The sequence below is a fragment of the Rhamphochromis longiceps genome, linkage group LG1 (assembly GCF_057381845.1).
Source record: "Rhamphochromis longiceps isolate RC_006_pf linkage group LG1, R_longiceps_female_GT1.1, whole genome shotgun sequence".
NCBI lineage: Eukaryota > Metazoa > Chordata > Actinopteri > Cichliformes > Cichlidae > Rhamphochromis > Rhamphochromis longiceps.
The window spans coordinates 28,102,316-28,118,667 of NC_140557.1; the positions used below are offsets into that span (position 1 = coordinate 28,102,316).

Genomic DNA, 16,352 nt, shown 5'->3' on the forward strand with positions numbered 1-16,352 from the left:
GAGATTTGACCGACTCCCGTAGCGTGGTATTTTCAGCGGCAAGCGTTTCCACCTGCTGCTGGCTGAATTCCAGGGATTCTCTCAGAGATTTAAATTCCCGGTGTAAAATCTCCACCAGGGACAGCTTCGCATCGAAACTGGACAATCGCTTGTCGATTGACTCCAGGATGTCTGCGATGTCTTTGCCGGTGTTGTGCCAAAAAGTGATTGTCTGCCAAAAACTGATTTCCAATGTTTCTGTGTATTTTTTATGTGTAATATCTTTACGTATGTTCGTAAATAGACTTCGGTGAACAGGGTTTACAAAGGGGTTATATAGAGAATTAAAACAATATCTGTTTTTCAAGTATCTTTACAACTCTCTGCTATTGTACTTACATTATAACCAATCCGGTCCTTTATCCCCACTTAAAATATTTTTACGGAAATATTGTAATATTTGCTGCCATTTCTGCTGTCCTCTTGGCCAACTTACTCTTACAAAAGACATTTTTAATGTTAATGAGATTTTTTTTAACTGGATAAATAAAGGTTATATAAAAGTCACTGCCAAAAACTGATTGCGGCTTCTACCTTGTTACACGAATGTTGTTTGTGGCTCAAGATGACTTTATGTCATCCATGAGGGATGCATTTGACATATGTTTCACATATTATAGCCCAACAAGTTACTTATAGCAGTTTAAATACGAGCAATCAGTTTTTGGCAAATACCGGAAATCAGTTTTTGGCAGACAATCACTTTTTGGCACAACACCGGCAGGCAATGTTGTACCGGGGGAGTCTGCCGGGCGACATCTCTTCGATGACGGCGTCTCAATTTTGGCCGGGGAGGATGCACTCTGGGCCTTCTTCATTACTAAATCTTGAAAACAGCGGTCGATGTAATCTTGGAGAGCGTCTAAACTCTCCCCGTTGTCCTCCAGGGTGTTAGAGATGATAAAACAGATGTTGTTAGTTATATGACAATTGATTAGTATATTTGGTAATACTGAAGCTTGAAAAACCTTTGTTAAACTCTCTGCTACCATTTGCTTTTTTTCCGCCAATTCTCCGGCGTCTGACGTCACCTACAACATGGGTCGCTTACCTTACTCCATTCAGTTGAGAACCGTCTGAGGGATGCGTTAGGGAGACTCTGCTGCTGCTCTTCAAAGGTTCCTTTAAGAACAACAAGGTGGTTGTTCATAGTATTTCTTATTATGTGAAATCATTACAACTTTTTTTTCTTGAAAATTAACTAATCTCTCATCAATTTAAAGGTCCAGATGAAATTTAATAGAGCTTTTATTAATGCCATGGATGGAACCGGTATGTTGCCTTTAGCCATTAACAAGGTAAGCTAAAATGTTTGTTTTTCAGTTTTACAGTGTAAAATTAATGCATTATACATGTACTCTGGTATTTCTTCCCCGCAGAGACCTGGGAGCACTACTTCTTTACAGCCCAGTGAACTATCCAGGTTTGAAAACCATCATACTGCAAACCCTGTCACCCTGCAAGCTGTCCGCTGTCTTCAGCCAGGCAACAAAGCCAGAGATGAAAATGGATGGCGCTTGTCATCAGCTCCAGACCCAAGGAACGGAGGAGGTGAATGAGCCTTTTGCACAAGCCTAACAATTCTGTGCTGAGCTGGGATTTGACAGTGCACTGAATCAAATACAGGTTGTTCTAAACGGCTTAACAACAGAGAAAAAACAAAATTCTTTTCCCACAGTCAGGATGAGCTGGAGCTGCAGTAACTATAGAAGCAGAAATAGATTAAATGGTATTAAAAATAAATGGCATTGAGCATGCATATGATTGCTTTAGCTTTAGATGGAAAAATCCAAAATACTATCGGCAGCAAAATGTAGTGTCTTGTTTGTTAAATCTGTCAAACTGCCTGCAGGATTGTGATTTTATGGTGATATTATGCAGGAAAACAGGAAAAGATTATTACTTCTATATGTACCTATGTGTTTTATGACAGTTTGGTATTGAAAAATAAAAGAAAGAAGATATTATGCAGGAAAACTATTAGTCTGTGGTTATACTGACTTGTTTTCTTCTTTTCCAGTTTTAGAACAAGCTGAACTGAAGTGAAAGGGAAATTTATTTTGTTGGCTGATTTTCTTTAAGAACGCCAATGAGCATATTGTATATGTTACACTTGAAGATAAAGTGGTTGCACCCACAGCTTTTTCTGACACTATATAGAGCGACCTAAAATTTTCTACCAATGAACACGTCTTTGATAACAAGGAATAGATAGGTAACTGAACCCATGGCACTGAACCTGCTCACAGTGTTGTGTGTCTCTACAGAAATTCCCCAGTTTAGAGAACCTGATTCCCATCAGACATTGCATCCTGCAAAGGTGAAAACTGTCATTCTGAAGACTGAGAAACTACATCCAGGTACCCTGTACACAGTGATACAAAAACACAGACAGGCCCAGACACACTCTCTCTCTCTCTCTCTCTCTCTCTCTCTCTCTCTCTCTCTCTCTCTCTCTCTCTCTCTCTCTCTCTCTCTCTCTCTCTCTCTCTCTCTCTCTTTTCACGGTGCGTGTCAGTTTACAGGTTGATGAGTACATGAGAGCTGAGCACTCAGTGTTGGTGTATGTTGGCACATATTGTCTCTGCCCTGGGGATGTATACTTGTCTATTAATGATGCACAGCTACCTTCCACGCACAAACCTGTAATCTGGCTAAATTGTAAAGGTGAAAGATTTATCATGATATACGATCCTAAATCCACCGGAAGGCAACTTTAAAACCTGTAATTTATAAATTGTAGATATGGTTAATTATGTGTCATTTTAAATGCACCACTGCTGTTTATTTTGATGTTATTTTATTTTTTTTTACTTTTCCATCATCAAGTACTTCAATAATGTGCCTTGGCAGTAATGTGGATTGCAAACATATTAACCAGGATGAAAGCTTTCATAAAAAAGTTTACTATTTTAATTAGAAATTCCTTTTAACAAGGAACCCACAGTGGTTAATATCAAATGACAAAACCACATACTTACAAAGAATTCATTGTCGTCTGTGTGCAGTACACAGTAAAGTATATGGTTCTACTTTCAGGTCCGCCACCACCAAGTCACCCCATGAAGCCCTGCCTAAACTAAAAGAGCACTCTGTGAACTGCTCTAGGCAGGCAAGTATGTGCATGTGTAGCTGCTTTCATGTAAACATACACTTCAGCACTGTCTCAACTTGACAACACTAGTGCACTGTATAATTTTATCTTTCTGCTTCAGATGTTTTTCTTATCTTGGTAAGCCAATGGATATTATTCATCCTCTTTTCAGGCAGCATGCCCCTGGTAAATGTTGACTTAAAGTTACTTTTATTAAAGGGTTTGTTTGTTTTTTACTGGAAATGACACAGGCATCTCCCAAAAGATAATAAGACGATGTACAAGAGGCATCATTGTGAAAAAATATTTCTCAGCTTTTATTTACATTTGAGCAAAAAGTGTCATGTCCAGAATTATTCATTCCCTTCTCAATAATCAATAGAAATGCCTTTAATGGCTATTACATCAATCAAAGGCTTGGTCTGCACACTGAAATTTGGAAGCAAGACCACAAAGTTGTGAAAGTAAAGAAAACAAGAAAGAAGAAGAACAGACGATGTAGGAACACTATGTACACGATGTAGACCTCATAATAAAATATTGTTAATAATAAATAAGGGTGGAAGGGCTATGGAGATTAAGGGATGGAGACTGCACATCTCTTGGTGTTTCCCTGGATAAGCTAGAGGAGGTGGCTGGGGAGAGGGAGATCTGGGCTGCTCTGCTGAGGCTGCTGCCTCTGTGACCCGGCCCCGGATAAAGCGGAAGAAGATGGATGGATTGCACATCTGCCGAAATATTGCACAGGAGGAGCAGAATATTTTTACGGAAACAAAAGGAAACTCACAAATGCACACACACGCACAAATAGTAATAATAATAAATAGCAAGTAGCATCAACAGAATAATTGTAAGAAACTCTCAGTTTGTATTTATGTTCCGGGAAGAAGCTGTTCTTTAGTCTGTTGGTTTTGCAACTAATGGATCTGAACCTTTTTTCCAGAGGGCAGGGTGTTGAGTAGATGGTGGTGTGGCGGAGGCGTGGCCCCGGGCGCAGCTGCAGGGGAGGAGTGGAGCGGAAGGCTCATCAGGGCGGCGCTGCGAGGCCGGTAAGAACAGCTGATGTTGTTTATGGACTGATGATGGTTTCCCTCCCCTGTGTTATAGTGAGACGGAGAGGAGCGGGAGAGGAAGAAAGAGACACACATAAGCTGGGATGGACAGCTGTCATGCTGTGCGATAGTATCAGTGTGTGAAAGTGTAAATAAATGTGGAACTTGGCGATAAAGACCTGTGTGTGCGTGTACCTGTGCCTAGTATATTCCACAAGTGGTTAGGCTGGAGGCGGTCTTTTATGATTGCCCTTGCTATTGAGGAATATCTAGTGCTGGCATTGGAGTCCAGGGTGCAGTTTTTATCTTGCTGAAGTCCATGACCACTTCCTTGGTTTTCCTGGTGTTGAGAGTTAGGTTATTGTAGTCACACCACTCATTGGGTATGTGGTCATTTACTGTGATTAGGTCACCTGGTCCATTGGCTGAAAAATGACCCCCATTAGGTTCCCACCACCATGTTCGACAGTGGGGATGGTGTTCTTTGGGTTGAAGGCTTCTCTTTTTTATTTTTTACCCCAAATGAAGGAAACATCATCGTGACCAAACAATTCCGTTTTCGTTTCATCTGACCAGAAGTCTTCTTCTTTATCCAGATGAGCATTTGCAAAAGCCAAGCAAGTTTTTGTGTGCCTTATCTGGAGAAGTGGTGTCCTCCTTGGTCTGCATCCATGAAACCCAGCAGTGTGCAGTATCTGTTGGACTGTCTGCCTTGAGGAATTGCCACCAGCAGAGCCCAGATTCACCAGGATGGCCTTGGTGGTTATCCTTGGATTCTTTTTCACCTCTCTCACTATCCTCCTGGCCAGCACAGGTGTTACTTTTGGCTTCTGACCACATCCTCTAAGATTTTCCACAGTGCGGAACATCTTGTATTTTTTAATAATACTTTCCACTGTAACCACTGGAACTTGAAAACATGGCCTTGTAGCTCTTTCCTGACTTGTAAACAGCCACAATGTGCAGCCAGAGGTCATCACTGAGCTCCTTTCTCCTAGCCATGACTTTCCACCAGTGTTGGTCAAGTTACTTGAAAAAAGTAATCAGTAACTAATTACTGATTACTTCCCCCAAAAGGTAATCCTGTTACTTTGCTGATTACTTATTTTAAAGAGTAATTAATTACTTAGTTACTTTTTAAAAACACGATTTACAACCTGAATAGGTGATAAAGCGATAGATCTTTCAGTCCAATTCTACTTTTTCTGCATAATCCGTCATATAATATGTAATCAAATGGAAAAGTCTCTTTTTAAAACTTGTTTTATTAGTTTTAATCTTTTAACTTTAGGCATCAAGCAAAAATTAAATTATATGCAACATTCTCTGACTGGAAGATATTTGTTTAACATTTAAACCTATTTTCTGCACATTCCAGCACATAAAATAAAATATTTTATTGTGTTTACACTCAGTCTTTCAAATAAATGCAAGTGAAACACAGCGGAAAATAGATAAAATCAAAGACTCAACGGTTCTGTTGCTCTATTTTCACCTGTATAGCAGGCAGATGTTTGCCCTGGTTTAGGTGTGCCGCAGCGGTCAGTGGAAGAATCCGCGAGTTTGTCTGTGAATTTCCCATAGACCCTGTCACTACCCGATCCGTACCGGAAACCCGATCGGTACCCCGCATGCGTGAAAGATGTCTACTTCCGGTCAGAGCGTTTTACGATAGTTACGGGTCAGAGTATCTGTTAAGATGTTAAGAATAATAAGTATTTCTTAAAATGTTTCCAATAATGAAACATTTCAATATAATGTAGACAAAAAAGAAAAAGATAGTTACGTATCAGGACTCCCCGATCCTTACTGCGCATGTGCAAAGTCGGACCGTACAAATCAGGTCTACCCGATCCGTATCGCGCATGTGCAGATGTTTTCTTCTTCTTCTGTTCGTTTAATGGCAGTTTACTCCCCAGTGTACGAGGATACCGCCACCTGCTGACCGAGCGAATGAACCCTATTGTAAACTGAATTAGCATCATTACAAACCTGTGTTAAATTTGATTTAGTGATAGTCGAGTGTGTTTATGCTTGTCTGTGTGGAGAGGATTGATTGGAAGTGATGGATTGATGGATGATGATGTCCACTATCACTGTCAATTGTCAGTAAATAATTCATCTGGCTGATGAATCTTCACGTGACATATTAACATAATAGACATAATAAGTCTGTATTATTAACTCTGTAATTAGGCGCCATTCTTCTTATTTTACAGCGCTGTTGTTCAATCAGGGGACACTCGCTGTTGAGCAGAAAAGTATGAATTTGTTTGTATATGGATTATCCATTGTTTAAATGCCATTCAAATATATTGAATGTCGCAATGTTGGCAAAGAGAGGAAGTGACGTAAGATTTGCGCATGCAGGGTACCGATTGGGTTTCCGGCACCGATCGGGTAGCAACAGACCCTGTGCACGAGAAAATGCTAACTTCCTGTTTTGAGACCGGATGTAGGGTTGTACATTTCCAGTTCGCTACTGCGAAGATATACTCCAAAATCATGTCCAAAAATCGAAAACTGAAAGATCACGTTAAGTTACAAAGAGCAGAAGGTGGGAACACTCACCACTGTTGTGTCATAAAGAATCTAATGATCAATTTTGACGTTTAAAGAGTTTAGATCGATCAGTTGTTTACATCACTCAACACAAGCAGAACTGCACTACAGAATCAGAAGACACATCGTCCACATTCAGAAGCACATCTCTGTATAGTGACTGGTCTTATGATTTAAACAGGCAAATGTTCAGCATTCAAACTACAGGTGAAGAATAGTCAAACCAGATGTTTCCCCCGTTATGTCGATATCAGCTCGTCAAGTACACACCTACACAGCATGTCAACAAGCCGTGAAAAAAAGCCACACAAAAAATGAATGATTGCTGGTAAGGGTTTCTATACATTAGTATTTACGAAGGGTATGTTGTGACTTACCTTCAAAATTACAGTGGTCCTTCGCTATAACGCGGTTCACCTTTCACCTCGCTGTTTCGCAGATTTTTAGTGCAAGCTTTTTTTTTTTACATCACATTGTGTCCTGCGTCCTGATCGCTGCAGACGATCTCCTCCATGACGTCTCTCCTGTACAGTACAGAATCGCTGCATCGATTGCTAGCAGTGTGACTCTGAAGTGTAGTACTGTATGTCGACGACGTCGACGAAACGCTTTGCACCGTCAAAAAATAAAATTGGCTACTTGATTTCACCTATCGCTGGTTATTTTTAGAACACAACACCCGCGATAAACGAGGGGCCGCTGTTTACAGATACTGAGAAATATAACATTTGAATCCATTTTCTCTTTTGCTCTGGGGCGCGGGGAAAAAAACATTGACAAGTCGATGAACATCATTTACAGATATACAGTATTGGGTAAATGCCCAAGACATCTATAGAAATGTAAATCGCCGCTTGATTCATTCATTTGCTTAACTTGTTTTGGACCGTAAACAGGGCGCAAATAGGACACCGGAAACAAAGCTCCCCACAGGAGTTTCCGCACCGGAAGTAGCATCGGCACACAACTGTTGCCACGAACGTCACACTCGCTTACGTCATTGTCATGAGACACTCTCGCAAAAAAATCATGGTTTTAGTAACGCAGTAACGCAGCATGCTTACGGGAAAGTAACAGTAATCTAATGACCTTTTTTGCAATAGTAATCCCTTACTTTACTCGTTACTTGAAAAAAGTAATCAGATTACAGTAACGCGTTACTGCCCATCTCTGCTGTCCACAAACCAACTGCAGAGAGATGCTGTTCACCTGTTGAGTTGATTAAAACAGCTATTAATCCAGGTAATTAGGATGTTTTAGAACAGCTTGGACTATTTGGAATGGTATAGAACTTTCTCAGAGACAGTGACAGTTTGTGAAGGGTATTAATAATGCTGGACATGACACTTTTTACTCAAATGTAAATAAAAGCTGAGAATTTTTTTTTTTAAATCCACAATGTCTCTTGTACATCGTCTTATAATCTTTTGGGAGCCACCTATGTCTTTCCAGTCACACACAAAAAACTTGCTGGTTAAATAAATTTAACTTTAAGTTAAAATTTGCAGGGGTATGAATAATTATGGGCTTGACTGTATTAGCAGCTCATTAGTAGCTCCAAAGACAGATTCCTTAAGGAGTTACTAAAGAATAGAGTAAAAATTCGGCGGACAGGCGAATTGACTTCAAATTCGGCGGACAGGCGGCGGTTTTTCGCTTCTTCACTTGTATTTCGAAATAATCGAAGGCGGGTATTTCGAAGTCGCAAAGGAATGACGTCACAAGAAGGTGATTGGTCACTTGCAATGTTGAACCTGGAACAACATTAATTATGATGATGTGGGAACAATGCTGACACGAGGAAATCAGATCGTCCTTACATGGTTACATTAGACTAGTCTTTCAAACAAGGCTCCAGTGTTTCCCTGGTTTCTGCTGGATGTGTAAATAAGGGTTTGCTAGCAAGCTTAGTGTACACTGTGCAGTATCAGTCACTTGCTTGATTCCTTATGACTATAGGAGCTGTGCTACCAGTGTATGCAGTGGACCCAAAGAAATGTCCCAGTGTATCTGAGGAGACAGCAGCAGGCAGATGAGAGAGCACTGGAGAAACTCCTATTTCTTAAACAACAAGAGAGGGATGAGCAGTACATGGAGGAAGAACAGGTGGGAGCACGTGTACACTTCAACTGCCATAAAGCAACATTTACATCCATTAACTTGATCTTTTCCCAGAGGTAAAACTTGACCAAAGACACTAGTGATCATCCTCTGAGAAACATTTAATTTCTCAGCAACACATGCAACGGTTCAGTAAGACAATATAATCTGCACTGAAGCGTCACCCAAATAATGGACGTAGCATCATCACGATGACTGAAAACATGGCGTTGGTTCGGTCAGGCCACAAAGTCTCAAGTCACAAAGCTCAGTCACACTGTCAATCATATGAGCACATAACCAGACTCGGCAGTACTGTCTTTATTCTGCTACACATACAATTAACAACACATGGGATCTAACTAATGCAAAACCAATACACTACCAGTACTGAATACAGCACTTATAGACATACATGAGTTGATCAGTGCAGTCCTTTATTTTAAGAGTGTCCCAGGTCATTTAAAGTTTTTAATATGCTTAAAGAAATAGATATTCTCTTTTCTATATTGTGACTTTTTTTTAAAGTTGTAGTTCACTTGAGAGTATCTTAGGAACCATTGTTTGTGGTCAAAAACAAAACCATGTCTCCATTCAAAAAATGGGATGTGAGAGCTGAAACTTGTCATGTTATGCCGCTGTTACATGTCACAACAAGTTAAAACGTCAGTCGTACCTTTGGAAAAAATTCACCAGAATTCTCTAACCACTTCTCATTCCTTTATATTTTGATAGGAAAATGGAAAATAGCTACTGTACATTATGCAAGTATGTGCACATGACACTGCATTTGTGTAATCATGAACTTTAGCACTGTCTCACCTTGACTGTTCTAGATACACTTCTGCTTCTGCTTTGGTGTTTTTTCCTGTTAGTAACCTTATTGTTTTCATCCACTTTCACTACTCACATGACATCGTTTTCAGGCAGTAGATTTTATTATTTTAAAAATACTACCTGTTTAGACAGAGACAATTAATTTGTAATAATAATAACACATAGTTGGATATTATCATTTCTAAGAGGATATTCCCTCAAAAGTTACCAAGAATAAACAGAGTGAAAAGAGAGCTGCACTGGACCAGTTTATCACTATGCAACTCTGGTTCTGTTTGATGTGTAAATAATGGATTGTTACTATGCCTGATTCATTGACACATGCACAAACAAACATGAAAATACAGTACATAAGGCAAAAACAGAGTTTATACAAATCTAACAAGCTTAAAAGTCAATATTTGATCAATTGACCACATTTATTCTCTATTCCCCACAGCTTGAACTCTCGTAAACAAGCTTTGTTGTCATTTCTGTAAGAAGTCTCTAGTCTTCCTGAAGAACACTCAACATTCTCCTTTGGATCTTGGCTGGCTTTTGTTCTCGTCTCTGTCAAGATGATCCCACACTGTTTCTGATCAATGACAGCCATACTGAGATGAAATGTTGAGGACATGTTGAACCGTCAGTAACTGCAGCTGTTTTTGCTGCTGTTAGCTGTTGCTTACTGGTGTTAATGAAACCTTCTTTGAAGTGAACGTAACTTTATTGAACTGTGACACATAACGTAAACTGTTATGCAAGAATTTAGTTATACTGTTTATGAGAGGGAACTCTTGATATATGACTGACAGCGGTTGCTTGTCTCTATGTGTGTTGGTGTGATCCCCATGAAGGACTAGCCAGCTGTGCAGCTAGCATACTGTTAGCTTATAACCAGCCTTTTCATTGCCCAAGCACTATTTTATGCCTGTTTTCTTTGGTATTTTCATAGATTAATGCTTGAACGATTCAAAGGTCAGTGATAAGGGACTCAGCAAATGACAAAACATTGCTCTGATAATGGTTAGGCACAAGGGCTGACTAAAAATGAGTGAAAAAGCAGACAATTACATACTCAGAAATAATGGAGAACTGTTGTTTAAGAACAACAAATAAGAAAAATTAAGAAGAATCACACACACACACACACACACACACAACATATCACAATGTTGCTAACGATATATTTAGGAATCCAAAAAGTCATCTTAAGTTAATTTGGTGAGTTTGATATGCTTTGCTTATAATGTTTTTATTATTATTCTGTTTTGTTGTTTTTCTTTTCATTATGGACTTTCTGATAAGGCTTTTTTGTTTTGCTTTTTCTGGAAGGTGAAACTGAAAGAACAGGTGGCTTCATTCAACCTGCAAATGTCAGAGAAGGAGCTGACTCAGCTTCCTGTGAATTCTGTAAGATAAATGAAAACTGTGATTATTCCCACACTCCCATAACCATTTACATCACAGTTTTGGTGATTCGCAGTTACTGTTCAAGTTTCATGTGAAATGACTCAGTGAACAGTGACTAGCGATTTTAACCAGATGACGTCATGACTCATTTATAAAATGTAATTTATTTCGATCATGTAAGCAATATACACGTCCATCAAGCAAAGCACAATATTAAAATTTAGACCACACTCTGGGTTTTCTGTAGAATTCCTTCATCTTCCTGGCTCGGCCACTCACGCCTCCCAGGAGTATCCAGCAGCATCGTTACATGAACGAGCTTCAGATTCAAATAGACAGACGACAGAAATTCAAGGCTCAAGAAGAACAGGAACGTCGTGTCACGGAGTGTTTAGACCAGCTACATCTGATTAAGGGGTGTGTAAAGGTGCCACAAGCCAGATGTTTCAAATAATCATATGTTGTGATCACAAATACATCATGTAATGTTTACCTGTGTGATTTAGAGTAGCTTTGCAGCAAGCCCAGCAACTCCAACGTAAACGGGAAAAGGCTAAGCAATACAAGAGTGCTCTGGACACCCAGGCAAGTCAAAGTTACTTTCAAACTTGACACAAAGGCACAAATTCTTGCTAAGAATTGTGTTCAGTCGCCAGTGTTGGGAAGGTTACTTTTAAAATGTATTCCATTACAGATTACATGCCCCAAAATGTATTCTGTAACATATTCCGTTACGTTACTCGATGAGAGTAACGTATTCTGAATACTTTGAATTACTTAATATATGCTGTTTACAACTACGTGAATGTACTATTGCTGTGATTTATTACTGTTACTGACGGTCCGCGGCTCCGAACTGTAGTAAAGGGACCTCTGGCTAATACGTCGGGTTCGTGTCGGGCTTGTAGCTGAAAACTAGCTTTACTTTGTTGTCTGGGTCAACTTTGTTAGCCAGAGACAGAGAGAGGCGTTGAAAGGCTGCTCCAACGGAACTTATTGTTTCGGAGGAAAACACGAACACGGTGTACAGTTGAGTCTTAATAGCTTACTTACAGCTGGGCTCGTCAGGCACTCTTCTTGGCTGAAGTGGTTATTATTATATTTACATGCTTCCAGCTCCCGTTTCTGCTCAATGACAGCTCGTACTTTTCCTTTTTCTCCCTCCCTCGCTCACAAACACATAACGGGTATGGCAGTCCATTCTCCCTGCAGCACGGACTACACTGCCCATGAGGCTACGTTCTTTAGAGCTATACCTGTAGCATTCTCCCTATTAGCTTAGCACAACAACAACAAGGCGCTCTCTCACCCAGGAAACACGCAGAGAGAGCGTCACCCTGTAACCATGGCAACCGTAACGCTGCCGCCTGGAACAACAGCACGTAGCTGTCAAACAAAACCCAAACAGTCCTGACCCGCAACAATATGAAACAGGAAAGTACCGCCGTGTAATCCATTTATTTCAACAAAGTAACTGTATTCTAAATACCACCTTATTAAACGGTAACTGTAACGGAATACAGTTACTCATATTTTGTATTTTAAATACGTAACGGCGGTACATGTATTCCGTTACTCCCCAACACTGTCAGTCGCATAGTCTTGGTAGCGAATTTGGAATGAATTCAGCGCAAGCAATTATCGGTATGAAACTAATGTACCATGTTAAAAAAATTTTCCATAGTCCATAAACGGTTACAAAAAAAAGTTACAAAAACTCACGGGTGAGGCTTTGGACCTCTAAACACAGCACGCAAAACTTATAGGGAGAATGTAGGGAAACTGTCCAGAAAAGTAGTTTTCACGTTTTTGTCATGTGACCATCTGCATTCAGTCTAAAATCTAAAATCAGACTGTTAATTTGCCCCTAGATGTCTGAAAAGAAGCGCGCAGAACCTCCAGATTACCACCCTGACAGCTCCACGTTCAGCCGCCGTGAGACAGCAGCGTGCAAAGCAGAAAGCCGCGAAAGGGCGCAGAAGGTCACCATCCCTCCATAACAGTTTAACATTTCACTGTTAGCCTTATCATACTGCAACAACATTAGTCATACTTGCTCTGTGCGTATTCGGTCCATTGTTGTATTAAAACTGCGACGTGTGATGCGTTTCACACTGACAGATCTTCCAGGTAAATTTTAGTGCTGCCACCAAGAGAACGAAAGAACTGCACAACCAACAGGCACAGCTGGAGAAGGAAAAGGAGATGTTGAGACGCAATAAAATGGAGTAAGTAAAGGCAAATAAAAGAAATGGACCAAAAAGAACATGTAAGGAAAAAGAAGACATAATAACTGTGAAACGTACTTTCTTCTTCTCGTGGTTTCGTTTCTGTCCAGGCTAATGCACGATCGTATCAAACGCTTTGAGAAGATGCAGGACATCAGCAAGTCACTAGAGCAAGACTGGAGTCGCAGTGTGAAGCACAAATACCAGCAAGAGGAAGACGAGAGGCGCTTTCGGAGGTGTGCGGGGGCAGGATCACACTAACTTTTATAGTTAGTAAAATACAGCATCTCTTTGATCCATGATGTAATTACTGACACTGATCTTCTAAGAGCCTCTGGACCTCTAATGAATCAGAGTCCAAAATTTACTCTTTTTTTAGCCCTATTTTTGAGTCTTACTGCCTCCTGGGGGACATATTTGCCTCTTTAGCTGCTTGATGCTCCTCTTTGTTTGCCAGATAGTCATTAAATCTATGTCTGTTGTCTATTTCTTCCAGTCTTTTATATCTTTTTCACTAAATACACAAATATATTAAAGTTGATGTCTGATGCATGATACACATATGAGAAAGAAAGTGCACCTTCTTTCAATTCTAAGGTTTTATGTATCAGCACATAATACATTTGGTCCTGCAGGTTATGAAATTACTTCAGTATATTCAGATGAACAGCACATATCCTCCTAAAACCAAGAAATTCATTCTCGGGTGACAGAAGCCTGAGACCTCTATACGTGATGGCACCCAGAGTCGATTATGGCTCCCTGCTCCCCTGCCATTGATTTAAATAAATAATATTTATGCTGGTGGCCAAAATATTTCATAAAACTGTTATTAGGCAATCAGGTTTTTGGAAATGTTAGAGCTCAAAAACTGCAGGAAGGTTCGTATCTGAAGGCAGGTTAAAATCTGAAAGCTTTCCTCAATGTATCTGTGTACATGGCATGACTCAGATACCCTAGTATCCAGACATACTGGGTCATTTTCATAGCAAGTTCAATAAATTAAGCTTCTTCAAGATTAGGCAATCGGTCAAAGTAACAAATGATGGAAAATATTAATCACTTTGTGAATCTTCAGAATTTGTGAAGTGGAGTCAAATATATTCTGGTAAGGGATGAGGCAGAGAATTACATTATAGCACGAATCGAGTAAAAGTTAGGATTTTCAAACTATTTATTTTGATTTATATAATTAATATTTGCTAAGTGCATTAAACTGTGTCTCTACTTCCGTTCTTTATTAATTCAATTTCATCCCAATTGAAAATGAAAGATATTTTTAAAACGAAACATAAAAAGAAGACGTTTGGCCACAATCACTAAGACTGGTAATTATATTCAAACAGTAATTAGGCAACCACGTTTTTGTAATCATCAGAGTGCACGAACCACAAGGTGCTCATCACTGAAGGCAGTCCAAATATCCGGGAGAAATAAAACAAGCCTCAATGTGTCGATGCTCATAGGTTCCCATCTATCATATGACTTGGATCTGGGTAAACTGGATCCAGTTTAATAAGTCAAGACAGATTCTTAAAGATGAGACAGTCCTGTGTAGATGATATGAGCCGGACTATGAGAAGTTCTTTGCTCAAACGATGTTTTACCAGAAATCCACACAAAAACAAAAACAACATAACTACATCACATCACCTTCATGTGAAAGCACCTTGGAAGTGAAAGCGTGCGCTTTATTTTTCACATGATTGTATTGAGGGGGAACTGTGGAGTTGGGTGCTACTCCTCTGTTATTTACTACAAGCACAAACTTTCACATCAGTTCTGAAAGATCGTACGGTTACGGTGTAACCTTGGTTCTCTTAGTGAGAGACTATCTCTCCACCGTGAGGCCACTCGGAGACGCGTTCCGATCAAACAATCACCGGTGTCACGTCTGCACAGCTGTTTTATACGTATGCTGTGGGGCGTAGCCGGGCGTGCCGGAGTGTCTTAAAGAAATATCCACGCGCCACGACCAAGGGGGGTCGTACCCTGTACATATGGAATACGTAACGGTGTGGAGAGATAGTCTCGACATGCTAGAGAACTCTAAATCAAATAATCATTCCGCATGCAAATCACAAATCTCTACAATAGAAAAAAATAGATGTCACATATTCTCCTTTACATTTCTTTTCACACTTTGAGCTTTAACTGTTTCTCCTTTAATTATGTTGCACCCAGACTGGAAAATAAATTCTGGAAAATGGTAGCGAATGGACACATGCACTAGTTTCTCTGATTTTTTTTCCCTCACAGTCTCAACTTGAACATGTCCATCATTCAAAATACAGCTCATAATAATTCTGTCTCCCTGTGGTTAGGTCTGCTGGTCTCCTCCTGGTTGATAAGCTTGCAGAGTACAGGCGATGTAGCCAGTGTAAGAGGAGAACCACCAACTATGGAGAGACCAACATCTGGAAAGACTCTCATTACCTGTCTGGTACACAGTTCATGATCTGAGGACATGAATGTGAATAAACAACCAAACCTCAACTTATTGTGTGATGATTACCTAAACAAAAATTACAAGGTTATGTACATTGGTGTGAAAAAGTGATCGCCCCTTCCTGATTTCCTATTTTTGTATGTTTGTCACACTTAAATGTTTCAGATCATCAAAGAGATTTAAATATTAGACAAACATAACACAAGTAAACACAAAAGGTGATTTGACTAGGCCACTCCAACATCTTTATTTAGTTTTTCCTAAGAAATTCAGAGATGGACTTGCTGGTGTGTTTGGGATCATTGTCCTGCTGCACAACCCAAGTGTGCTTCAGCTTGAGGTTACGAAGAGATGGTCAGACATTTTGGTAGAAAGCCAGAATTCCTGCTTCCATTTGCCACAGCAGGTCTTGCAGGTCTTCCAGGTCCTGAGGCAGCAGATCAACCCCAGACAACCAAACTGCCACCACCATATTTTACCAGATCATTTCATTTTTATCATCCATCCATCTTCTTCCGCTTATCCGGGGCTGGGTTTTGGGGGCAGCAGCCCAAGCAGAGAAGCCCAGACCTCCATCTCCCCAGCCACCTCCTCCAGCT

At 40.1% G+C, this 16,352-nt stretch overlaps 1 protein-coding gene across 2 annotated transcripts; it reads left to right on the forward strand.

Moving 5' to 3' along the window:
- Positions 1 to 1,006: 1,006 nt before the first annotated feature.
- LOC146678879 (coiled-coil domain-containing protein 81-like) lies at positions 1,007 to 15,767 on the forward strand. Of its 2 annotated transcripts, XM_085404312.1 has the most exons (14): positions 1,007 to 1,177; positions 1,263 to 1,337; positions 1,419 to 1,590; positions 2,307 to 2,399; positions 3,060 to 3,159; positions 6,525 to 6,531; positions 8,707 to 8,853; positions 10,999 to 11,076; positions 11,324 to 11,493; positions 11,583 to 11,661; positions 12,948 to 13,058; positions 13,198 to 13,304; positions 13,415 to 13,540; positions 15,629 to 15,767. In XM_085404312.1, exons 2-14 carry the CDS (start codon positions 1,269 to 1,271, stop codon positions 15,765 to 15,767), a joined length of 1,398 nt encoding a protein of 465 aa, XP_085260438.1. In that variant the 5' UTR covers positions 1,007 to 1,177; positions 1,263 to 1,268. The 2 variants fall into 2 exon arrangements, with proteins under 2 accessions (XP_085260438.1, XP_085260445.1); XM_085404319.1 differs by having other exon boundaries at positions 1,007 to 1,337.
- Positions 15,768 to 16,352: the final 585 nt, after the last annotated feature.

Bases quoted from the DNA above. Each gene is read 5' to 3' on its own strand.
- LOC146678879 (XM_085404319.1), top strand. From the start codon at position 1,269: ATGAAATTTAATAGAGCTTTTATTAATGCCATGGATGGAACCGGTATG. The intron at 1,591-2,306 runs GTGAATGAGCCT...GTGTCTCTACAG, and splicing joins AGACCCAAGGAACGGAGGAG to AAATTCCCCAGTTTAGAGAA. The intron at 11,662-12,947 runs GCAAGTCAAAGT...ATTTGCCCCTAG, and splicing joins AGAGTGCTCTGGACACCCAG to ATGTCTGAAAAGAAGCGCGC.